The sequence below is a fragment of the Pseudochaenichthys georgianus genome, chromosome 12, assembly GCF_902827115.2.
Source record: "Pseudochaenichthys georgianus chromosome 12, fPseGeo1.2, whole genome shotgun sequence".
NCBI lineage: Eukaryota > Metazoa > Chordata > Actinopteri > Perciformes > Channichthyidae > Pseudochaenichthys > Pseudochaenichthys georgianus.
Genome location: NC_047514.1, coordinates 12,867,799 through 12,894,478, shown reverse-complemented (window position 1 = coordinate 12,894,478; position 26,680 = coordinate 12,867,799). Strand labels below are relative to the sequence as shown.

Sequence of the window (26,680 nt, the reverse complement as noted above, 5' to 3'; positions counted from 1 at the left end):
TTTCCTCATATTCCAAACGAGAAATTACGGTAGCAAATCACCCGGTTCTTTACGACCAGAACTATTAACGGGATACAAACCGGAGGAACCAGGCATGGAGGGAGGTGGCAGAGACAGTTGGTGAAACTGGTAGGTTTTCGCCTGTTTGGGGAGTTTATATATATATATATTGCTCGCATAAAATCCCCAGGGTTTTTTGCTTTGTATGTCGGTGGCGGGAGATTCATGTGATTGGTTGTTGGTGGCATTGCTCGCAAAAAATCCCCAAGCTGTCAGACACACCCAGCTCCAAGATTTTCAAGATTTTTGAAAAGCTGCTTTGTGGACGTACCGCATACAGCAGGAGATACTCACGACATCTGCCTGGGCTTCTCAAACCAGTTACACATTATCTGTTTTCACAAGCCCAGAGAGAGTCAACCCATATTCTGGAGAGAGAGGTTCTCTCTCTCCTGGAAAGAGGGGTTTTATCTATAATGCCCACCGAGCAGAGTCAGATTACGCAGACAAATGTCCTCGTAAAGCACCCGCTCAACATGGGTCTCATAATAATGGCGCGCGGAGAGTATTAGTTATTATGTAATGCGTAGTGGCACTACACCCGACTTTTCTAGTACGGGACGCGCCTACGGGTGCTGTCCTTTCACGGAAGGTGGTCACCGCGGACGCATGTCAGACAGGCTGATAGGGTATTTACGAAGGTCGCCCGGTGAGAGGTCTCTAGAGCAGAGACCTCCAGCGGGCGCACGTAAATCACCCGGAGCTTTTAGCGGTGGTCCCCACCCTAAAACGCTTTCTGCCTTCTCTCAGAGGACACCATGTCCTCGTGAGGACAGACAACACGATATCGTGTATGAACCGCCAAGGGAGGTTGCGTTGTCTCCAGTCACACACACTGGCACACAAACTGATCCCTTGGAGCGGCAGACGTCTCCTCTCTCTGAGAGCGACACAGGTACCGGGAGTGATGCACCTCGGGACAGAACTACTGTCCAGAGGTGCACCACTCTATGCAGACTGGACTCCACATCCAAGGATCGTGAGTCCGCTGTAGGTGCGTTACGGCAGAGCCGCGTTAAATCTGTTCGCATAAAGAAAAAATGCTCAATGACAGCTGTTCTCTTTAATGCACGATTTAAACGCACTGTTAGGCGGGGACGCACTCGTACACGATTGACCTCCGGGTCCTCTGTACGCGTTCCCACCCCTGGCTCTGTTACCCCCAACTCTGGTCAGAGTGAAGGAGCAACGCCACACACTTACCCTGATGGTTCCGCCCTAGCCCGCAACGTACGGGCTGGCGGAGATATATCAGCTGTTGTGTGTTCAAGAAGGACACATCTATTTTCAATGTCCTGTCTGGGTGATTTTATCATTTCTACAGGACTTGATCGATAAACACAGAGCTTTCTCCACAATCATGGTGTACCTGGCTGCTATTGCTGCATGCCATGTGGGCTTTGAGGGCAAGACGGCTAGCCAACATCCTTTGGTCTGCCGTTTTATGAAGGGAGCTCGCAGGCTCCTCCCTGTCTCCAGGTCGCTGGTGCCCTTATGGGACCTGGCAGTGTTTTTAAATGGGCTCAGAATGACCCCATTTGAACCCCTGGAAAGAGCTGACATGAAACATCTGTCACTCAAGACAGTGCTGTTACTGGCCCTGGCATCCGCCAAGCGGGTCAGTGATATTCATGCACTGTCTGTACATCCCTCATGCACTCAGTTCGCCCCAGGGCAAACAAGAGTGTTGTTGAAGCCCAACCCTGCCTTTACACCAAAGGTGGTTGGTTCGTGTACCCCAATTGACATTGAGGCATTTCCTCCGCCGTTGGTTTCCTCCGGGGAGCAGCAGCAGGATCTGTTGTGTCCAGTCCGGGCTTTACACACATATATGGACAGATCAAAGGAGCTTCGTCTTAATGACCAACTCTTCGTGTCCTGGGCTAACCCTCACAAGGGCAAGCCCGTTACTAAGCAACGGCTCTCCCACTGGATTGTGGAGGCAATTGCTTTGGCCTATACGAGTCAGAATTTGCAAGCACCTTCGGGTCTGTGGGCTCACTCGACTCAGGGCCTGGCTACATCCTGGGCTTTGTTCAAGGGTGTTTCCATCCATCTGTGCAGCGGCGAGCTGGTCCTCGCCACTCACTTTTGTCCGCTTTTACAGGCTAGACGTCTCCGCTCCAAGCGTGGCCCGAGCAGTGCTGGGCACCTTGTTGAGTCGGGACTCTACCTGTTAAGTTCTGGTTGGTTGGTGATTTTCGAGATAAGCTCGTCTGGCAATACGGGAGCTACAATTTCCCATAGTGAGACATCGAACGGAGTGTTATGAATGAGAACTATAGGTTCTCATTCATAACACTTCTCCGAGTAACATGAAGTGAGATGTCTCACCAGACGGCCCTCCTTGCTATGGTGAAGCGAGAAGAGGTGCTTATTTTGAATGACGCATGCGTCGTGGCACAGGCTACTTATAGGGGGTGATTTCCCCTGACGCTGACGTCAAAATCACCAGCCAATCAGGATTGGCGTAATGAGATTGATGCTTCTGTTTGCTCCGCGATAAGGCGCATCCCATAGTGAGACATCTCACTTCATGTTACTCTGAGACTGGGGTTACGTAAGTAACTTATAGTTTCTCTGCTATTTTGAATAAACGTTAAATATGATATTGTTGGACAGAGTATTTTAAGAGGATGGTAGACTTGATATCAGCAATACTTCCAGTCAGTACTCCGGCAGCAGCATATGTACCCCTTGGAAAGTCTATAGAGTCTGGCCTGGATAGCTGGTCTATCCTTCAGCACACTGACACGCTCAGTCACTCTTGTTGGCCTCTTATGATGCTGCTGTCTTTTAAAATATGATTATTTCTCTGCTCCTAGTTCATTCCTCGCAGATTCTTCCATCAGTCCCAGTCATTGCATGTCAGTCAGTATAGAGCTTTGAAAAATGTGTCCAATTCAACAAAATGTTTTTTTGTGAGTGAAGGCCAGAGCTAAATTATAGATTGTTTGATTGTGTAATTACAAGGTGAGAGAAAATAAATCCACATCCTCCTATGAAATGTATTTTATTTCCTTTTCCATGTTATACTTATACTTACTTGCATTATAACATTTGCATGTTGAACTACATGATAGCTTCCCCAGCCTCAAGGAAATACAATAAAATAAATGGATTCATAATTTTAAAAAAAATGATAACAATCTATAAATTAATAATGTTGTGTGCAAACATTTCAAATTGAAATATAAAATGAAAAATAAGTTTACTTTTGAAATTATTTCTCACAAAAACCTTTCGAAATGATAGTAAACTATTAAAAAAGTTTTGGTCAATATACGTTTTTCTGCCTAAAATAGTTGAAATTGAACGTAAACTGTATCAAACACCACATCCATGGCAATTAACCAATTTTTGCCCGCTATTTAAATTGACTTTGGTTAGTTAATACAAATATTGATATTAGGCCAAGACGAATTGACTTCAACTCGATTTAACGGTGCAGTTAAGGAGCAAGAAGGGAAGCACTGACATATAGTGGCAGCCAACAGGAACTACAAAAACAAACCTGACAGATTTTGGATAAAAGTAGAAGTCAATGTTTGATGTTCACAGACTGTATGGTGCTGTTGGTTAAGTTATTGACACACATGATAGATAGAGGTTAGAGACAAGGTGATCTTTCTACCCAGTGTTATTACGTTTTTATTTATTGGTGGAGCTGAATTATAAGTTAGTAATTGATAGTTTGATGAATAGAGAATGAATCAGCAACAATATTGTAAATCTAATTGGTTGAGTAATTTTTTGAGGGTTACAGCTTTGCTTGAGTCCTTGCATTATCCCTCCTTTATTTAGCACAATTTATGCAGCCTCAAAAACTAGACACTAGAACATCAACAAAGCAACGGTGTAAATGCTTCAGGAAGGTGCTGCAGTGTGAGCTAACCGGGAGCTAACGGGAGAATAAACTCCCGTGGAAGAGCAGCCAATACTGCAGCGGTCGGTAAATGCTGCAGAAACACATTAATAAACAATGAACCACGGCACTCTGGAGCAAAGTATAAGGTTGGAGAAGTCGTTATTCAATTTATTCTGGCTTCGTGTGATTAAAAGCAACACGATCATCGACCCGACGCAGTTCCCCATTGTTGTTGTTGTGAGCGCCGTAATGGCTGCCGTTGGGGAGCAAATCAGCGATGTAAACGGTGACGTCATGACGCAGCAGGGGCAGCTCTGGGGCGCCAGTGGGCGGTGTGAACAGAGCGGGAGCTGAAAAGGGAAACCGGAGCTGAACCAGAAAAGCTCCCGCTCGGAGCTAGAAACTGAAAAGCGCTGGTGTGAAAGCCGCATGTGTGGGACTGCAATGAGACTTCAATGAGGAGAGAGCATGGATGTAGCCTGAGCACCTGGGGCTAGCAGCTTTCAAACCGTTAACTGAGAAAGTAAGAGGTGACATTAAACACGGGAGATTTCATATTTCATATTTCATATTTAAACTTAAAATAAAGATAGCTAGGTCGTATAACCCATACGTTTAAGGTTGAACTTTCCTCAATTGTTAAGTGAAAAAACGAGAGAAAAAGCCACTTCCGCTCTGACCGGAAGTCACTTCATCCCTTTACCAATGTAGCAGTGATGCATCACATCAAAGTCAAAACCATAGTTATACATACAGTAGATACAACCAGAAATGAGGTCATCTCAAAGGTAGGCTACTTTTGTAGTGTTATAAAGGTATAGGACACTATCATAGCACTATAAAGCAGTAAAGTCCAGAGTTGCAGGTGTGGATCTAAAAGGAAATGTCTGAGTGAAAATCCACACTAGGACCACACTAGTTGTACTGTAACACAAACACAGTTTGTATCGATATTCCAAAGAGCAATTTTTTTGCAAATGTCGTAGTTTTTTTTTAAACTTCTGATATTATCCTATTAAGAAGGTTATCTTTCAAACAATTTATTTTCCAACATATTTTGTTTAGTCAACACAGTCTCACTCCCTGATCGTCCAATAGCGACGCTTGGTCAGGGTCCTTTGGTGTACATTTGTGACGCACCGAGTCTCCTTCAGCTTCATAAACGGACACAAAGTAAAGAGCTTTCAACTGATTGCAATGTATTCCCATCAGCGGCGGTAGTTGACGCTCAAGGAAGCACCAGATTATCCTTGTTAATTACACAACATTGATTGGTTTAAATTGTGTACAATGCATTGCCAATTACAGAGGCATCACACTACTCAGCCTCCCCGGGAAAGTTTACTCCAAGGTACTCGAAAGGAGGGTCAGGCCGATTGTCGAACCTCAGATTGAGGAGGAACAATGCGGATTCCGTCCTGGTCGTGGAACGACGGATCAGCTTTTTACTCTCGCAAGGATCCTGGAGGGGGCCTGGGAGTACGCTTATCCGGTCTACATGTGTTTTGTAGACTTGGAGAAGGCGTATGACCGGGTTCCCAGGGAGTTACTGTGGGAGGTGCTGCGGGAGTATGGGGTGAGGGGGTCTCTACTCAGGGCCATCCAATCTCTGTACTCCCAAAGCGAGAGCTGTGTCCGGGTCCTCGGCAGTAAGTCGGACCCATTTCCGGTGAGGGTTGGCCTCCGCCAGGGCTGCGCTTTGTCACCAATCCTGTTTGTAATATACATGGATCGGATTTCGAGGCGTAGTCGTGGGGGGGGGGGGTCTGCAGTTCGGTGGACTAAGGATTGCACCACTGCTTTTTGCAGATGATGTGGTTCTGATGGCTTCATCGGTCTGCGACCTTCAGCACTCACTGGATCGGTTCGCAACCGAGTGTGAAGCGGCTGGGATGAGGATCAGCACCTCCAAATCTGAGGCCATGGTTCTCAGCAGGAAACCGATGGACTGTCCACTCCAAGTAGGGAATGAGTCCTTACCCCAAGTGAAGGAGTTCAAGTATCTCGGGGTCTTGTTCTCGAGTGAGGGATCAATGGAGCGTGAGATGGGTCGGAGAATCGGAGCAGCGGGAGCGGTATTGCAGTCGCTTTACCGCACCGTTGTGACGAAAAGGGAGCTGAGCCGGAAGGCAAAGCTCTCTGTCTACCGGGCCATTTTCATTCCTACCCTCACCTATGGTCATGAAGGATGGGTCATGACCGAAAGAACGAGATCGCGGATACAAGCGGCCGAGATGGGTTTCCTCCGCCGGGTGGCTGGTGTCTCCCTTAGAGATAAGGTGAGAAGTTCGGTCATCAGGGAGGGACTCGGAGTTGAGCCGCTCCTCCTTCGCGTCGAAAGAAGCCAGTTGAGGTGGTTCGGGCACCTAGTTAGGATGCCACCTGGGCGCCTCCCTAGGGAGGTGTTCCAGGCACGTCCAGCTGGGAAGAGACCAAGGGGTAGACCTAGGACCAGGTGGAGGGATTATATCTCTTCGCTGGCCTGGGAGCGCCTTGGGATCCCCCAGTCAGAGCTGGTTGATGTCGCCAGGGAAAAGAAAGTTTGGGGCTCTCTGCTGGAACTGCTACCCCCGCGACCCGACCACGGATAAGCGGGAGAAGATGGATGGATGGATGGACAATGCATTGTGTTTTTCCCCTTCGATTCTGAGAAACAAATAGTTGTATAGGAATTTAGGATGGCCGAAGACACTACACTACCCATAATCCTCAGCTATCGTTTGAGACTACACCATGCACTTTTGCTCGACAAACCGAGTGAGCTGGCACGGGATCAATTCATCAGGGCCCTCCTCCCTGCGGACTTGAGGGTTGAGGTACAGCTGCAGCATCCACAGTCCTTGCAGGCGGCCTTGGAGTTGGCTGTGGAGAGAGAGAATGTGTGGAGTGTAGCTGCTAGGAGCAGCGAAGGGCCGGTACCATCGGCTGTGAGGAGCTGCAGAGAGGAGGAGAAGCGTGCATGGGTTGCTGAAATGACTTAACTGATAAGGGCTGTGTCTCTGCAGCCAACAGGCAGGCCAAGTACCATCGTCTGCTGGTGGTGTGGTCAGCCAGGACATTTGGCCAGAGACTGCCCCAAGGCACACCGGGCCCAGGGAAACGACGTGGGGCCCGCATAAAGGGGAAGATGCGGAGCCAGGCCCAAAAAACCCCAACCAAACCACATCCTTATTGCCACCAACACAGACATCCGAGGAAGGAGCCCGACAGCACAGCCGGGGGAGCCAGGCTCTACTCCTTCCTGAAGAAGATGACAGCACATGCTTGGAGCCTGTCGTTGCGGTGGGCCGTGCTGGTTGTGGGGATTCCTGTTATGTCCCTGTCACTGTAGAAGGGGTGCCCTGCACTGCACTGGTGGACACAGGCTTGACAGTAACCCTGGTGAGAGCAGATGTTGTTGCCCAGTGGGACTCATTTAGAACTGACAGCGGTGCGTCTATGCACAGTCACGGGAGAGCTGGCACCTATGAGAGGAAAAGGCATGCTGACTGTGTCGGTGGGGGGAGTTGAAGTGCATCATCCGGTGTGGATAGCAGATGTACAGGACCCATGTATTCTGGGCTTGGACTTTTTGAGGGCGTCTAGTTGCCACCTGGATCTTCAAGCAGGCACAGTGAGTTTCCACGGGGGGCCTGTGATCACTATGACCCGTATCCACACCCCTGCTGAACCTGCTGGGAGACCCCCTACACACCCCGTGAGTACCCTAGAAGCTGAAAAAAATCCTCCCTCCTTGCCTTTATCCCCGGTGACGCCCACTCAGGGCAACTCCGCACCTGTCACCCCCGGCCTGTGCCACCCGACCACAGCCCCCCCCCTCAGTTACCCCAGACTGGGGTGGAAGAGGCTCAGTCTGCAGTATTGGAGGTGTGGAGGAAGAACTGTGGCGGCCTTAATCCCGAGCAGCAAGAGCAATTGTGGCAGCTGCTGCTAGAGTTCCAGGGCAGTTTTGCCATGAGTGAGGAGGAGGTGGGCCGAACTCATCTGGTAGAACACGAGACTTATACAGGGGACTCACGCCCCATCCAGTGTCATCCTCGTCGACTTCCCCTGGCTCGTCAGCAGGCTTGTGACGAGGCAGTGCAGAGCATGCTGCAGGCAGACATCATCGAGCCATCCGACAGCTCATGGTCTTCTTTGGGCTGTGCTCAGACTACAGGCCGGTGAACGGGGTCACCAAGAAGGATTCATACCCCCTTCCCCGCATCGACCTGGTCTCAGGGTCGTCATGGTTCTCTTCCTTGGACCTCCGCAGTGGGTATTACCAAGTCTCTCTTGCCCCAGAGGCCAGACCAAAAACAGCTTTCTGCACTGGCCAGGGGCTATGGCAGTTCAAGGTCCTCAGTTTTGGGCTTTGTAATGCCCCTGCCACCTTTTGCGGTTGACGGACAGGGTGCTGTCTGGTATCCCCCGTCAGCAGTGCTTGGTTTGCCTGGATGACATCCTGGTGCATGGCAGCTCGTTTGAGGCGGCCCTGGGATCTCCAAGAGTGGTGCTGGACAGGATCAGAGCTGCTGGCTTGAAGTTACACCCAGAGAAGTGCCATTTCATGCAGAGAGGTCACTTTCCTGGGCCACAAAGTGGGGGGTGAAGGCATCAGCACCCTGCAAGAGAAAGTGCCGGCGGTCGCGGGCTGGCCAAATCCTCGCAACCAGAAGCAGCTGAAGAGTTTCCTGGGCCTGTCCTCGTACTACAGGAAGTTTTTACGGGGTTTTGCTTGCACTGCTGCACCCCTGTTCCAGCTGCTACAGAAGGACAGTGATTTCCTTTGGTCTGAGCAATGTCAAGCAGCGTTTGACAGCCTTCGGCGTGCCTTGAGTGAGGCCCCGGTTCTCGCCACAGCCAACCCCAGTCTGCCATTCACCCTGGACACAGACGCTAGCGGCGTGGGTGTAGGCGGAGTACTCTCCCAGACTACACCAGAGGGGGAGCGGGTGGTGGCATACTTCAGCCGGGCGTTCAACAAAGCAGAGCGACGATACTGCGTCACTCGCAGGGAACTCTTGGCAGTGTCCATCAGGCACTTTAAATACTTTAAATAAATGCTTTCGACTTCAGGATGGAGCACCGGGCTGGGGTGCGTCACACAAATGCAGACGCTCTCTCCCGCCGCCCGTGTGCCACCGGCTGATGCCATTACTGTGAGAGGAGAAAGACCTGTGAAAAGGAGCTGCTGGAGGAGGACACCGTCTGTGCTGCAGCTCGACAAGTTGAAGAGGTTGTTTGCCGGGAGCTCCAGACAGTGGACGTGGCAGAGTGGAAGCAACAGCAAGAGCTGGACACAGACCTACAGCCTGTACTGCAGTGGTTTGAGGCGCAGTAGTGGAGACCGTGGGAGGAAGTGGCAGTGTTCTCCAAAGCAACCAAGGGGCTGTGGTCTCAGTTTGAGGCTCTGCGTCTGTGTCAGGGCGTACTACAGCGTGCGTGGAAGGAGCCAGCAACGGGGGAGAAGAGATGGCAGGTGGTGGTCCCGAAGGGTCTGCAAGAGGCTGTACTCAAGGCCATGCATGGAACGGCAGGCTCAGGGCACTTTGGCGTCACTAAGACTCTCCGCCGCCTTCGCCAGGGCTGCTACTGGGGGCAGTGCCGGAGGGATGTCGAAGACTTCTGTCGCCGTTGTGACCCTTGTATAGCTCGTAAGGGCCCCCCTGGTCATTCCCATGCTCCGCTGCAACAGTTTCCCATGGGGGTCCCAATAGAGAGAGTAGCAGTTGATTTGGTGGGGACGCTACCTCTGTCAAACAGGGGTAACTGCTACGTCCTCACTGCCATAGACTATTTCACAAAATGGCCAGAGGCGTATGCCAGGATCTGTGATCAGGAAGCAGTGACAGTCGCAGATGCCCTGTTGGCGGGCATGTTCAGCCGGTTTGGAGTGCCGGAGACCCTGCATAGTGACCAGGGGAGGAACTTCGAGTCCCGGGTGTTCGCCTCCATGTTCACACAACTGGGCATGCACAAAACACGCACCTCCCTCTTGCGGCCTCAGAGCAACGGACTAGTCGAGAGATTGCATCGCACCGTGGGCCAGCAGCTGGCCATCTTCACGTCTCAGCACCAGCGTGACTGGGACGAGCATCTGCCCCTTGTGCTCATGGCATGTCGCTCTGCAGTCCAGGAGTCCTCAGCCTGTTATCCTGCCCTCCTCATGTTAGGGAAAGAGCTCCGCACCTCTGCCGTTTTGGCGTTTGATCAGCCACCGGATTCCCTGGACACTCCTCCAGGGCCTGAGTATGCCAGGAGACTTCAGGACCGCCTTGATTCCGCTCACGCCTTTGCCCGCGATCAGCGATGTGTGAGACAGAAACGGAACTATGATACCAGGACAAGAGGGCAGCACTTCCAGGCCGGGGAGCTGGTCTGGGTCTACAGCCCGCAACGGAAAAAAGGCCGGTGCCCAAAACTTGACAGCCAGTGGGTTGGTCCCTGCAGAGTACTGGAGAGGGTGGGGGAAGTTGTCTACAGGGTGCAGCTGCCTCCCAAGGGGAGAAAAGTTGTGCTCCACAGAGACAGGTTGGCCCCGTATAGAGGAGTCGCTTCTCCACATGCCCAAGGGACACCCCCACCCAGGTCCCTCGGCGAGCGGGGCAGCGGCCCCCCTGTCAGTGACTGAGTCCCCCCCCACTTTCTTTCCCTTTTCCCCGCCTGGACCAGAACCGGCACCCCCTGTCCCCCTGACCCCAGCCCTCCTGCCGAGAAGGCAGACACAACCCCCGAGTCGGTTCAGAGACCTTCCTAGTTCAACTAAAAAAACATGTGTAGCACGTTCTCGCTGCTGTGGGTTTGTGTTTAGTTGTTTATTTTTGTTCTAGGTTTTATTTGTTCCTCGTGGGCGAGGAACTTTGTAGTAGGGGGGTAGTGTAGCGACCCTGTATAGGGTGCTGAGTGTGTCACTCAAGCATCCCCCGTCTCTCTGCCAATCACAGAGCTGTACAGTGATGCTGGTCGGTGTGCGGGCCTGTGGTTGGGGGAGCAGAGGGGGAGGGTGGAGAAGTTGTGACGTTGACCCTGCTTGTGTGTGTGAGTTAGTGAGTACAGTACGGAGTGATGATGAACCTGCAACCTGTAACCTGTAACCTGTGACTGTATGCGATCAAAGTTATTAAACCCCAATGACTTGAAGCCTGTTTCGACTCCCTTTGTCGAACGTTACAATATATATCACTCAGTATAACAGGCCTACATTACTCTCTTTATTTGTATGCTTTAGTTTAGTAGATATCTACAAACATAGTCGATATTTTTCTAAAACCATTTAGTGCTTCACATAATAAAATACACAACGTGTGTGGGTGCGTATGCGTATGCGGCCGACAGACAGGTCTCAGTTGGTTTGGTGTCCTCTGCTTACTTTTAATAATTGTTTGGCCCGTAATTTCATTTCCCCATTGTAGCGACCATGCAGAGAGGGGGGGTATATCCAGTCTCTAATAGTGTTACGTTTTTATGAGAGTGCTCTCGTTTGAATCTGAAATTGTATATATTTATATATATTTGTGTGTGTATATGTCCGCATCTGTAGCCTGTTATTGTCTCATTATACTGCACTGTGAATAAATTAAAAGTAAATATATAAGTCATCATGAACACAGTTCTGCCCATCAGACAGTGCTGCTGTTCCTCCTGTCATCATTAATGGATGTCTCTTTAAAATGACTGCTCACTAATTTCTAATTTCTCTAACCGCCTGCTGCTTCCACTCCTCTCTCCTCGGTTCCCCTCCCTGACTCCTCCGCTTGCATCTCCTGTGGGCGGGACTAAGACACGAGGATAGGAGTCGAGGAGGGGAATTAGAGAATTGAGAATCCTTCACAGAGTAAATGTGTGTGTGTGTGTGTGTGTGTGTGTGTGTGTGTGTGTGTGTGTGTGTGTGTGTGTGTGTGTGTGTGTGTGTGTGTGTGTCCTTCAGTAGGAGATGAGCCTGTTTGTAATCCTGGCCAAGCAGCAATCCCAGGATTGGGGTCAGGGACCAGTAGTAAAAGGTGCAGTGTGGACAGAAATGTTCCCTAAATACTCTTGCGTTGTGTTCTGTTAAAACCTTCTTACATACTCTACCTTACCTTGTTGCATAAAGAGTGCATGCCATTACATTGTTAAAGGTCATTTAATTTTTCTGACCCTCAACATTAGGATAGTGATATTTCGATGATGTAATTCAAAAGTAATTTATTTTGGTTTCGAGGCAAGTTCCAGGAAAAAGTGAGAAAAGTAATTTACGGAAATAAATTCACAGTTATCTCGTAAAAATATACTTGCTTTATTTGTGTCATCAGTGTAAATAAGAGGCAAGCTTTACAATACTGACCAGCCAGTAATTCTACGTATATATTTTGCATGCGTATGTCCACTGCATAAACACTTGTATCTGATAAATGCACGCTAGTAAACGTAACTACAAATATATATATTTTATTCATCTACATTTGGCTCTCTGCAATCAAGGTAAACAACACTAATTTGTAAATGGTAAGTGACTGGAAGGAGTGAACATGAAAGGATCATTTTAAAATATATGTACAGTACAGTAGTTCAACTATATATCTATGTACTCATTTTCTAAAATGTGCATTCTGAACCCCTAAATGAATATCATATGTATGTACAATTTACAGTTTGTTTGAAAACAGCTCCAAACAAGATATACCATCTGCTGTGCCTTGGACTTTGCATTAAAGAATTGTATAATGTGTTACATAATATTGTACATGGGCATCACTTACAACACAGATTAACATACATCTTTTTTCAGTATTGCATAACTTCAAATAAACTGTGGAAAGAAATGTTCATCCCACAGCAAACAAACAAGCACCGATAACCATATCTGCATCATCTGAACTAACAATAATCCTTAACATTTAAGGAAGCTGATACTATATGGGGATGAGTGGGTGATAACCTGAGATTCAAAAATCACCCTTACCCTTGATCCATATCTTAGTCATGACTATTTCTAGGTTTTTTCCAAGAGTTCCTGTCTTCAAGAAAAAAAATGTTAAGTGTTCCTTAAAGATAAACGTTTTTCCTTCTTTCGATTCAACCAGTTTGTCTGAAAAAATGCTTCCACTATTTGCATTTACTCTAGTTTCCGTCTTTATTTCATGTTTTCCTGGTCAGTAAGACTGAAGTCAGTCTGTCATAGGTTGCCCGTGTGCCTTCCCATCGCGTGAGAAGCTTTCCGACCTTTTAGCACATTGAGCAAGTCTTGGAGCCTCCACTGGGGTTTTGAGGAGCTGGTAGAAAAAGACATACAAAAGAAAATATTCAATATTTTTATAAATCAGCACATTGGTATAGGCTATCATCAACAGGTAATACAAAATGTTACGCAATGGCACAAATATGAATACAATTGAAAACAAATCATTGCAATGCTTCTAAAACATTTCACAGTTGTGCGATATCAAAACAATCACTACACCTTTACTGGTCTCTTTAGCTGCCTTCTCGTCCTCTATGGCTTTGAGTGATGCCTCATACACCTCTTTTCTAGCATTCCACTCCTTCCTGTTATTCAGGATGCCGTCCAGCATGGGCTTGATTTGTGGGTGGAAGCGGTAAAACTCCTAAGAAGAAAGGGACAAATCACGCTTAAAAAAACAAATGCAAGGATAAAAAAAAGCACTAGGAGAAGGGGGTTATGATGAAAAAAAGGTTAACTGAACAGACGCAAATAATCAGACTGCAATACTAAACATTACCTTATAGACAAAAGTGCAGACAAAGTCAATGAAGCCACACTGCATCTTTGGAAGTTCTGCTGACTTGTTCCTGTCCATCATGGGCTGGTGGGAGAGACAGGCAGTATTTGAGTCAAAAATATATCAACATAAAAAAATCTATAACTTCTTGTTACTAAACACACCTGCCTGACATCATCTCTTTCCTTCCTGGTTATTTTCAACATTCTTATGTTAAGTAGCCTAATAAGCACACATTCTGATACGGGAGAGTCATTTTAAATCAGTTTAATCAACATTTTTTATATTTGTCATTTATATTATAATTGATTTAAAATGTCTGTGTTTAGGACATGTTAGAAACCATAAGTAGCCTACACTCACTGATACTAACATATGCTTTCTCATATGCACATTTTCAACAGAGATGAAAATCACGACATATTTACAAAAACTATTTGTAAACTCACAATAGGTTGCTGCTCAAGGACTGTCCTCTCCAAGTCACCCTGCTCCCAAAACTCTGCTGCTACAGACAGGGCAACCTGAAAGAGACACACAAAAATAACACATTCACAAAAAACAAAAAATACTCAGCTAGACACTGATTTATGACATATTTTCTTCTTCTCACCCTGCTCTGTACCTCCCAAGGCTTGGCGATGGCTGACAAGTCACATGCGGTCATCATCATTGCCCTGAAAAAAAGATTTTTTTTAGAGGAGCAGATATTTTTTAAAGGAACAAAGAACAACTTACATGCTCGTTGCACTCACATGACAATTTCTTTTCTGGTTGTTTCAAGGGACATGAAGTCGACCCACTTCTTTTCATCCTCGTATGTGTGGGAAAGATCCACAATCTTCTGAAACATTGTTCTTTTCCTGGCAAAGTAGGAGGAGAGGAGTCATTTTACCATTAATCATCATGTGTTTTTATGGTTTGAAAAAACAAGAAAGAGCGAGGTAATAATAAAGTAAAGTGAGACTATAAGAGATTCTGCTTACTTGAAATAAAGAGCCAGGTCAGTGGCAATGATAGCGATGTCTGTTAGATGAATCACATGCTCAACCTGCCGCCTGTTAAGGTTCTGGTAGATATTCAGTGACTGTGGATAGGATGAGACGGATGGGCGTCACTTATAGACATTTCAATGATGTTCCAGTCAACTTCACCTCTCCTTTCTTACCTCGTCAGCTAAGAGAAACTTTCCCATCTCTAGATGGTGTCGTTCCAGGATGGAGGAGCCATGGAGTTTAGCCATAGGGTTGCCAGATCTGTTGGCATAGATAAATTCAAGATTAACAACAATATCATCAGTTTTAAAGGTGGGGTAGGTAATTTTGGAGAAACCAGCTCGAGTGCGCTAGAATTAGAAAATACACAACCGGAAAAAATCCGCCACTTCCTTACAGAGCCCCTCCTCCAACACACACGAACGCGCACATGACCAATGAGGGCACGAGATAAGTTTGTGCACAGATGGAAGGCTGACAGGCAGGTAGGCCATCCAGTTATTTTAGCCGGGCCGGCTAAAATGATTGGTCGTGCTTTTTACAGTACTACGGCTTCCACAGATGACATTTTTTTATGATTTTTTTGTCAAAGCACTTAAAATATTCATAACTATCGGGATGTTAAGAGCATTCCATTGAATATAACAAAAAGTGTATCTCGAGCCGGTTTCTCAAACTTAGCTACCCCACCTTTAAGTCTAAGGCTTAAACATTTACATATCAAAGGACTTTATGGGCCTTTTACAAACATTTTTCCCGAACTCTCAATGTTACTTTTTATTTTCTTCTTTGTTCTATTAAATTGTTTTATTCTCTTCAAATGTAGATTTTTCAAAATATGATAAAGTGTGTTTACTGTCAGCAAACCGTGATATTAAGCAGTATTATGGGACTGAGACACATCAGTGTTACTATTGAACCTATCTGATTATCTCTATTAGCAAAGTGTATTTATTTGTGTGTAGATTGTATTATTTTTCCACTAAGAAATGTAAAAAAATCAACAGCACTTACTTGACTTGGTACAAGTTGTTGGTCCCTCTGTGATCAAGATCATGGAGGAAGCCTGCCGTTATCATGGCCATCACCTCCAAGTCAGTGTAGTACCGCTTTAGCAATCCCGTCTGAACACACACAGAGAGGTCATAACAAAGAAAATCATAACATTTTGTAGATAGTTCACCTTATTTAGGCTTCCAGGCTTTAAAATGAACATAATAGTGCATGCCGACATTTAAATACAGAAGAAAATTATATTAAAAAGCGCTACCGTTAAGAGTGTAAACATGGTCTGGCCCACATTGAAGCCGTGACGCCAGTTGTGGTAGGTGATTTTTCTGTAGCCTTTACTGAGCGAGTACATGAACCGAACCAGCGCCTGACGGAAGAGAACTGATGAGTCAAATTGTCTTTGTTTTTTATAATCAAGTTAAATAATATTATCTGTGTGCCAAAACCACCTCTTGAGGGACCTGGAACTTCTTGACAACCCCGACCTCATAGTACATCTGCACCCCGCACTTCACCAGCTCCATCTCTGTGCAGTTAAAATCCGAAAAGTGGAACTCGTAGATCTCAAACTTTTTTATGAGAGGAGGTAGGTCTTTTTTCTAAAAGGGAAATTAACATAACAAAGCAGAGTAAGATGAAACTGTTTACACGGCACATTCATAGCAGAATGTGAAGATACGATAGTTATGCTTAAATATAGGAAAGTGACAATTTGGCTACTCTCCTAAAGATTAGGTTCTACTTAGGCACATTGTATATTTGGATACTCAATTACAGACAAGTTACCAGGATATCCAGGAGCTCCTCCTCTTCACAGTCTCTGGGTTCACGGCCGTACACTTCTCTGGTGTTCTGAGATATATTAGAAAAAAAATGAAGGTTGTACTGCAAGTATGAATTGACTGAATAGCAAGCCCAACTACATAGGTAGTTATACAGTAGGATATCATAGTTAAAAGCAAATGTGGAAAACATTAAAAAGAACTGACCAGGACATCCTGAATCTCATCATCCCGGCATTTGATGTGGTAGAGCACCATGTCTTGAGCAATGTCTTTCCTATTCTCCAGCTTGTTCATCTTGTCGTAAGTGTCCGGGTTTAAAACAGACCAGCCCAGGAACTGGGTCAAAGCCTGAGAAGATAGAGTTCGGGAAATGAGCAGAATGCACTGTGTAACTCACAGAGATTCATTGCTACACTTTTATTATCATTCCAAGAAGAGCTGTACTACAGTTTCTGATTTCACAACATAGTGAGTGACTAATGCATGCAGTGTTAATATACCTCCATGAGCTGTTCATCCTGATCATCAAAAGGTTTTCCGTCTTTTCTGTTGTAAAAAGTGGCCACACCAACTATCTCTTCCTTTTTGTTGACGATCGGCAGCGAGAGGACATTTTTTATGGTCCAACCACTGCTGTCGAGTGGCTCAGTCTGAAATAATGCATCGACAAGCAAAAGCATGTGATACTCGATGAAAATCTCTAAACATACTTGCCTGTTTTATTGCAAAGCCATCTTTTTTTACCTTCTAGCTAAACTTAGCTGTCTTAAGTCTCTTACTTGAAACTTGAACATCTCGTCAGCAGCTGTATTCATAATGTTACAAATCTGAAAAACAGAAATAAAACATATTGATCGAGGTGGAAGATGTGTGAATACATTCATTAGTTTTTACCTGATTTACTGGTTGTAGTAATGTAAAGAAACTCACAAAACCGCTCTCAGCAACATAAGTAGGCAGGCCGCTAATCAAGGCCCAATGATCTGGAGTCGGATTTCTGTGTGGCAGTAAGGCAAGAGGAAAGGTAAGCACATCTAACACAGATTTAAAAAAAACAAAAAAAAAAACAATAATAATAATCAGACTAAAGGAAATAGTCAAATGATGACTTACGGTATTACTTTGATGTCTTCTTTTCCGTGTAGTATATAGTCAATGACTTTGTAGAAAATGATCTCCTGGAGGGAAAAATAAAACACAGACGTTATGCTTAAATGGAAAAATAGACCAAGCAATGTATCTAATATTTTCACTGCCAAGCGAAGTTATACAATGGATTAGTGATGATAATGTAAGTTAAATTAGATAAAACAGTGTACCCTGCCATCAGGAGTGACAGGACCAGAGTACGGGGCCTGCTCTCCCATCAACACAGGCCAGATATCAAAGAACTCCTGGAAGGAAACAGACAATCAGCACCTCAGGGTAACAAAGGCAAGAACGCAAATCATGGGATATATCAGGAAGGGGCACAGAAATTCCCTGTACCTTCTCCTTCGTCATGTCTAGTAAACCGACAGAGTAGCGGTCGCAGTTGAGGTAGGCTCGGACTGTGTACAAGGCCTTGTGAAACTGTCGCTCAATGTCTGTCAGCTCTTCAAACACCTTGTTGGCAGACCACAGCAGCAGCTGGGGAGTAAAGCACACATACAGCAGTCATGAAAAACATTCGGTAATGCAGTTTTTGCTGTTTTTTAGTAGAATAAAAATCCACTCACCTGTCCTTTACGAGTCTCACAGTTGTGGAGGTAACTGAGGTGGTAGATCTTCAAGTTCAAAGTTGCAATTTTCAGAAACTTTGAAAAAAGCTTAACGGACAATCAAGAGAAAGAAAAGCGATATAAAACCATTATAAAGACACTCAAAAACACAATTTAACATTTAACATTATACATATTCAAGCAATAAACAACTTAAAGGGGACCTATCATGCAAAATGCACTTTTGTACGTCTTTTATACATGAATATGTGTCCCCGGTGTTCCAGGGAACTCACCAAGTGTCAGAAAACACAACCCTCTCTATTTTCCTCCATACCCAAATCTCTAAAAAAGGGGCTGCAACGGATCTGATACAGACTGATCCAGATTTGAACACTGTCCTGACGTCAGGACGGTGGCGCTACGGCTATTGGTCAATTCTCCACCTATCAGGTAAATGAGAGGTTGGGCCACGGCCGGCCATTGCTGCTCGAAAGTGCTGGAGACGCTGTAGTACATATGCCAGGCCTGTAAGTGGCGCTGTAGTCTGCCACAAAAGCAGCGAGGAAGACTTCCCTTGCATGGTTGCCATGGTTGCCCTTCTGTTTATTCTCCGCTGTGGCTCTTTTTTTCCCTCCCCAAGGCAAGCGTTTGCACCTCCTGCTTTAAAACAAATGAATAATGACTCTATATAATCATATGTAAGGGATAATGTGCAGCGACGCGGTCATTATCCCGCTTATTACATGGCCACATTCTCAACAAAGTAACAATATGACTCCCAATATTAATTGAAATGCTTTTATGGATTTAGAAAATGATTTTATTGATTTAATTTTTTTTTGTATATATTGATTTAAATTGACATGCATCCGCTAAGAAAAATAGTCCGTTGTTACTGTTTGAACTAACGTAGCAACGGCAGGAACTGCTTCGATAGCGTTTTTGAGGAGCTTTTTGATTACAGATTTGAAAACATCGTTGCTTGCTTTAAAAGTAGCACAATTCATTATGTCAAACCTTGGAAAGTATCTAGATATCCCTGCCCTAATGCCAAAGTAACTGCCAACTCCCCTCTCCTGCAGGGGGGCGTGGTCAGTTGCAGCTCACAGAATCAGCCCCCTGCAAAAACAGGGCTGGAAAGAGCAAATAGAGCGAAATGAGGCATGGCTAAAATGCAGGATCTGTTTGGTATTTTGAAAAAAAACTGTATTTATATACTTTATATAGGTATGGCCCTACAATATATGTTTCAAATATAGCATGATAGGTCCACTTTAAAATGTCCCACCTGTCTAGATCTCTAATACTCTCTGTATTTACAGACATAACTAATAGACTGACTAGATCGTAAGTAAAGTAAATAAGGAAATATTTGTAATGTTTTAAACTCACATTGCGCTACTGTAAAGCTACATAACTCAAAGCCTTATGTCAAAACTGAGGCACATAAAATGTGTGACTTAGTGTTTTTTTCCTTATCTGCAACAAGCCAACAAAGTAAGAGTGATCTTGAAAACTTTGATTTTCAAAAACGAAATGTATTTTTCATGTTCATTAAAAAGTCATGTTTTATTTAATAGTTTAAAAGGAAATCAAGATATTCAGGCAGATAGAAACCCTAGCAAATACATATATAAGAACGTGCTATAGAGATATAGTAGTAAATATCTTGATTTCTGCTGCAGCTATTATATGCGACCAACCTGTTATTGTTGTGCTTATTTTGTTGTGTAATGTTAAGAACAGTAATTTGCCTGCTGTATATCTTAATATCTATATTGACAAGGCCTCTGTACATCACACTGATCTGCTTTAAGGTTATATTTGCTTTTGCTCACATCTTCATCCTCAGCAGTGAAGTGTGGTCCAGTGGTCTTGTTTAGAACCATGATCACAGCCACCAAGTCTTTGCCGTTGAGGATGGGCGAAGCCAGAATGGTCTGGGTCTTATATTCTGTGAGGTCATCGACAAATGAGCTGAAGTGCGGGCTCTAAAAGACAGAAAATACACGTGTTAAGTTTACTGTTTAGAACAATACTAACAGGACTTAGAAGTGTCTAGTTCTTTAAATGCCACATGTTAGGTAGGTCTTAGCCACTAAAGTATTACCATTTTGACCGAAACCAGGATAATTATTGTGCAGTTCCCTATATGGAATATTTATTTAATGAGTCCCAGTGCTAGATTTTTTTTTTATTATGAAACTGACGTTCAATTTAAATGGGCATACTATATGTTCAGTCTGTATGATGTAAAGTAAAGTTGTTTTGATCTGTTTCCTGCTGACTAAATGTCAGAGGTGTGTAATCCACAGCTTGAGCAGAGGCTGTTGGGATCTGGAAATAACTGGATCATGTCTGACAAGGGGATTTACAATCTCACTTCAACAAGTATAAATACTTGTACATTGATATTCATTCATTTATGTCCCTCTTACAAGGCACAGTGACTTTAAGAAATAAGCATGCTTTCTACAAGATTAATATGTTATTGTAATGAAGAAAAACATTTATTTATTAGACAAAACCACAACATGTGGGAATTAACAATTGAAGGCTGTGGCCTCATCTGGTGGTTGTTTCATGAATAACACTGTGACAGACTATTTTCCAAGTTTAGGAATTCTGTTAAACGTTGCATTTTTATCCTACTAACCTCTGTGACATCTTTCACATTAACAGTCTTCTTGGTCAGGGCCACATGTCCGATTATTCCCATGTCCAGCGGATAGAAGATCTCAGAGTCCGGTGGCACCACACAGTCATCAAACTGTGCCTCTGTGCTGACATTGAAGAGCCTTGTGGCCAGCTCCCCGATGCCGTTCCTCTGCCGGTACATGAACAAGCTGCAGCGGTCGGCGTGGATGAGCGCAGTGACTCTCTTCAGGATCTTGAACACAACCTTTTCCACGTTGATGTTCTCCTGCATGTCTTTGATCAGGTCATACATGATTTTGCTTTCTTCAACCTTGAAACAAAGTGAAAAACCACAATTGTTAGAATTTGGTTTTACTGGAGAAAATTAGGAACTTCGTAATACATACAAAAGGTTTGTCAGAGGTTATATTCTATGAAACTATATGTATGTGTGGTAACTGTGACACAACCTCTCCTAAATAAACAACTTGAAATAATTAAATGTACCTGAGCGAGCTCCTGGAACTGGCTGAAGTCAATCTGTGTGTCTGGGAGTCCTGACACCTTCGACATGGAGGCAGGGCTCATCTTCTTAGCAAAGTACTGTTTAGCAAATGAAGGGTTTTCCTTCAGGAAGTTTTCCACGTCTTCCTTCTGTGCACACATTGTTCTTCCTTCCTTCTCTCCTTCCAAATGTTCCTGTCTTCTCCCTCTTCAGAGTGACGGAGCTCCCGCTCGGTCCAACACTTCCCTGAGCGAGCTACTTCCAACTTCTCTGAACAGAAGCACAAGAAAAGAAAATAAGCAAAACAAAGCACTTCGATTCTGGTTTATCCAGATAATACCCTAAAGAAAAGCTAATCTTACCCAGGTATTACACACAAAGGGGGGAAACAGAAGTGGACATATCCAAATGCAAGTATAATCCCCTCTGTTAGTGGGATGAGGGAACTGAGTGAGGGAGATCCCTAAGGAGAAGGCGGAGGGCTGAATCCAAACAATCCATCTGTCATCAGCAGATAGTGCTGAAGGTTAGCAGGGATCTGCCTCTGCTAAACTCATCAGCTGATCTTCTAGAAACGGATATGTGGGCCAAATTATCCTGCCTCCGGAGTGCATTCAATACCTTTTTAACATCCCTATTAGATCAAATAAATCAGCAACAAATTCCCTCTCCTAATTTTTGACTGCATTCTTGAGAGTATAATTTGGGTTGAATACAATTCCTTTACACATAATTAACCATTACAACAATCAGAGGTAACAATACAAGTAATCAGCAAACATAAAACATACAACAAAATGAAGTTGAAAAAGGCAGAAAAGCAAAACAAAGAATAGTCCTTCAAACAAAAGCATGAAACTTAAATGTTTGTGCATATAAGAAATCTTAGTGCTTTGTGCTTTGGGAAATGTAGCAACGCCTGTATTTCTGACATTTGCTAATAAATGAATGATAAACTATACATTTATGAGTACTTTTAGTATATCCAATATCTTGTTTGTGGTGTCTGTAGTATACTGTATGTGTCTCTCTCTCACACACATGCTGGTCTACCTATACACACTCTTTAAGTCCTTATTAAACAAGGCCTCCTTTGGCATAAGCCCTATTTAGTCAGGCCAATAGCTGATTATTTACACACGGCATCTATTGCACGACTGTCCGTCCTGGGAGAGGGATCCCTCCTCTGTTGCTCTCCCTGAGGTTTTCTTCGGAGGTTTTTCCTTGTACGATGTGAGGGTCTAAGGACAGAGGGTGTCGTATTGTCATACTGATATTCTGTACACACTGTGAAGACCACTGAGACAAATGTAACATTTGTGATATTGGGCTATATAAATAAACATTGATTGATTGATTGATTATGTCAGTACCCCAACTCTCTCCCTTTCTCCATGTGCAATCTTTATTGCAGCCTACCTGCACAGCCTCTTTAAGTTTTTCCACATCAATGATTGTCATTACCATGTTTAGGAGATTCATGGTAAATAGTTTCCTGAGAAGGATGATAGAGTAACGCCAGCTAGAAACTAGGCTGAAGGCACTAATGTAACATTATTGAGATTGTAGTGTCAGCATCAAACACAAACAAATTGACACAGTGTGTTGTGCTTCTGTGATAGATGTAATCCTTCATTTAGGGAGGGAGAACCAGTCTATAATAAGATTCCATAAACACCAGATAATCTGCTTCCAATATAATAGACGGTAGCAACGTGTGTCTACTGTACACGCGTTGTACGTAGTCCCAAACGATAGCTGAGGATTCTGGGTAGTGTCTTCTGCCATCCTAAACTCAACAATAAAACAATAAAGGGGACATGATCAAATAGGAATATAATTATCTTTTAAATAATGTTAACTAAAGGGAACAATCTATTTGACACATGCTGAAGCTCTGGCCTTCCTTAAAAACGAACTAATTTAATAAAATTCACAGTTGTATTCAGGGGCGGTTCTAGGGGGGGCAGGGGGGCCCAGTGCCCCCTAACACTGACTTTGGACCCCCCTGTGGCCCCCCTAAAAAAGAAAAAAAAAAAGAGACAAAAATAAGTTTATGATTAAATGATTTCTTGGCTGACGGAATAGGCGGAAGTAACGATATTTGTCATTCTAGTCGGACCCATTAGAGCAGGGGTCTCCAACACGTCGATCACGAGCTACTGGTATCTCGCAAGCCCTCAATAGCCCCCACTTTACAAATATGTTTTTGTTTTTTTAATGCAAGCCGTCATCGCCACGGAGGAGCACACAGTCTCTGTGAGCGAGCGAGACAGAAAGAGAGAGAGAGCTAGAGAGAACACACCTGTATCAATGTAATGTGTTGTAAAAAATAAATAAATCATCCCAATGTGTACTATAGGACAGTAAAAAAAAAAACAGTTTGAAAGGGGAGTGATTAGTGAAATATGCATGAATAAAAAGAAAGAATACTAACGGTAACATAAGATAAGAATAATCTAGTTTAAATTATTTGTTATTGGTTGTGATCATATTCTAAAGATGTTTTGATTATTGAAAAGTATACAGCTCTCTTTCATATGAGTGTTGAGAGCTGTAACCATCAATTCATTTTGTGCTCAAAGTGCACCAGATTGATGCATTTAACTTCAACATTTAAAAAAACATATTCCCGGGGCTGCATGCCCCCGGACACCCCTAGAGAAGGTTAGGTCCACCCCCAAATAAAGCAGGTTCAAATAATTAAATTGCATACATTTTCTTTTAGTAAACACTGAAAACGGGTCCCACAGACCCAAACAGCACACAACGGGAAGCATATAATAATGTGTAATGAAACAAATACCAATAACTGTATTGCATTGTTTTCTTAGGTGTATGCGCAATTACTTCATACTGTCTTTGTCTTTTTCGTCCTGCATTTATTGTGCCCCCCTCAGACTATAACTGGCCCCAGCCTGGCCCCCCCAGTCAAATTGGTCTAGAACCGCCACTGGTTGTATTACACACAATGCACTGTTTTTTGAGAACAAAAATTCGTAACTAATGCACCATAATAGAGAGGCGAAGTCCCTCCCTTTCCGGGAGCCTCCATGGGACCCCGGAAGCGTAAAATTATACATTGAAGTCAATGGAGAGAGAAAGGTTATCTTTTGATCCCGTTTGAATTGTGCCACGAATGACACATATGATGTTTGTCAATTTAAAAGAATATTTTGCAAGTCAAAAAAATTAAAATGTGTCGTAAAACTGTGAAGTTACACATTTTTTTGTGTGAAACCGCTGAGTGAACTACAGGTCTCTTGGTCTCGCACAATACGTGTCACCATCACAAAGATGGCCGTCACGTTAGCAAATTTCACCTGTTTCTTTCAGAATGAGAATAAAAGTATAAAACGAGGTGACTACAAGTCTGGAGACGTTGAGAGCTGTACATACACGAAAGGGGAGTTAGTCGGTTCTGTAAGAGCAGCGGGACCGGCTTTACAAGGTTTCGGTGAGTAATATGAGTGCAATGTGTAACGTTAATGTCAGCTAGCTAACATTAGCTAACAAGGTACACTAACGTGTTTTGTTTCAGTAACTAGTGTTCTCCTTTAGAACTTCGTGGTCTGTGTGTGCTGTGGATAACATTAGTGTTCACAAGAACAAGGTAAACTCCCGTGTTTTGTTTTAGTTGCTCTTCAGATTGAAGCGGCCAGTTTTATAGTCACTATACTGTATGTGTGATCTCCTTTTACATCTCGTTGTGTCATTTGAGTTTATTTGCTGTGTGTAGATTCAAGGGTTTTGGTTATCTTGTCAATTTGTTTGGTTATCCAGGCACAGCTGTGTGTGACTCCCTCGGGTACACTGGTATGTGTTTTCCTAATGTAGAGAGCATTGATTAATTAATTAACTACACACTGAGTCTAGATCCTGACCAAATCCTTTTTTATTGTTGATCAAATGTTTTTCAAAAATGTATTCATACACATTTAGAAAAATACAATGTACAATCACAACCAGTACAACACACATTACAAAAAATACAGAAAAAACAAACAATAACAACAATCAGACAAAACTATGGAAAAATAACCCCTCCCACCCCAGATCCGGACCATCCTTGTATTATTGCTCATTCAATCTATTATAGCATGCTAACAAACATGGTACTTACTTTATTTGTACAGATCTGCATGGGAGACGATGGCGCGATGCAGAGCGCTGTCTGTGATTGTGCACGGGGGATGTACAAATGCAGCCACGCTGCAGCATTGGCAATATGTGCCATGTGGCAGATCAGCTCCACAGATGTTGAGTGCCAGTGGAGGAAGCCTGGCACTTCCAAAGTAGTCCAGCCGGTGTCTCAACTTTACCAACAGTGAGAGGAGACATACAACCCACTGGCCAGAGACATCGCCACTCAGGATGTAGACTGGTTCAGGTCTGCACTGAGGGGCGCACAGTGTGGCATGGCATGGCTTTTGTCACCTGAGCCAGAGCCGCGGCCTCAACATCAGGCCATTGTCACCGTGCCGGAGCTGGTGAAGGGGCATGGGGGTCGGGGGCTTGAGGCAATTCCTGCCTCAATGCGACTGAGCAGAGACCAGCAAGCTGCCATCCAGACAGCTGTCACTGTCATCCACTCCATGCGCGTCCCTCATGAAGAGGGTGCTCGGGGGGTACAACTTGGACGGAGTCATGGCTATCAACTGGGGGGTTGTAAACGAGGCCGAAGGGGTGAAGGCTTTTGTGCAGGCCTATCAGGAGACAGTGTTCGAGTCTGGTCTCTTTGTGAGTGAGTCGGTGTTTTGGGAGCATCCCCCGATGGACTTGTGCAGCCATCTGCCCTGCTGGAGGTGAAGTGTCCACCATCATTATATAGGATATATATATATATATATATATATATATATATATATTTGTATACATATCTGTAAATTGTATGATTTTATTTGATTTAAAAGTATTTTTGATCTCTGTCTATAAACACAAACTGAGTAAGATTGACAATAAAGTTGACTTTGAATTTGAAAAATATATATATTCTTTATGAAAATAGTTGACGGTTGTTAAATGAATCCAAATGAAACGTTGGACTGAACTACAACTACGCCTTTAAATCTCTACGGACTGTTCTTCAGTGGGATGGCAAGTTCCTATCTTTAAACATTTATTAGTTTTTTCTCAGAACAGATTTGATTTTCTGAAGTTAATTTAACTTTGGCGATGTAAGGTCATTATTAAAAAGGTACAATCAATTTGTTTAGGGTTGAATAAAATAATGATAAACATTTAATTTGGACAGAATAAGAAACTCAATGATGCTCCACTCACCTGTTCCTTTTTATAAAGTGAAACCGTTGAAACGATAGATTTTAGTAAACTTAAAAACAACCTTCTCCAAAAGCTATCAAGGAATATACCGAATACTTGTTTTAGAACTTTATTACATATTTTTATATAAAT

At 44.1% G+C, this 26,680-nt stretch overlaps 1 protein-coding gene across 1 annotated transcript; it reads right to left on the bottom strand.

The window, feature by feature from the left end:
* Positions 1-13,114: 13,114 nt before the first annotated feature.
* Positions 13,115-21,426, bottom strand: pde6b (phosphodiesterase 6B, cGMP-specific, rod, beta). Its single transcript, XM_034096227.1, has 23 exons — positions 21,268-21,426; positions 20,780-21,091; positions 19,962-20,114; positions 18,139-18,228; positions 17,909-18,049; positions 17,740-17,814; positions 17,534-17,598; positions 17,351-17,417; positions 17,200-17,247; positions 16,921-17,070; positions 16,625-16,768; positions 16,422-16,487; positions 16,085-16,234; positions 15,895-16,002; positions 15,639-15,748; positions 14,798-14,885; positions 14,616-14,716; positions 14,385-14,492; positions 14,243-14,306; positions 14,079-14,153; positions 13,630-13,713; positions 13,350-13,494; positions 13,115-13,161 (listed from the first exon to the last, which is right to left on the bottom strand). The coding sequence occupies exons 1-23, from the start codon at positions 21,424-21,426 to the stop codon at positions 13,115-13,117; spliced, it is 2,550 nt and encodes an 849-aa protein (XP_033952118.1).
* Between the last annotated feature and the right edge of the window lie 5,254 nt (positions 21,427-26,680).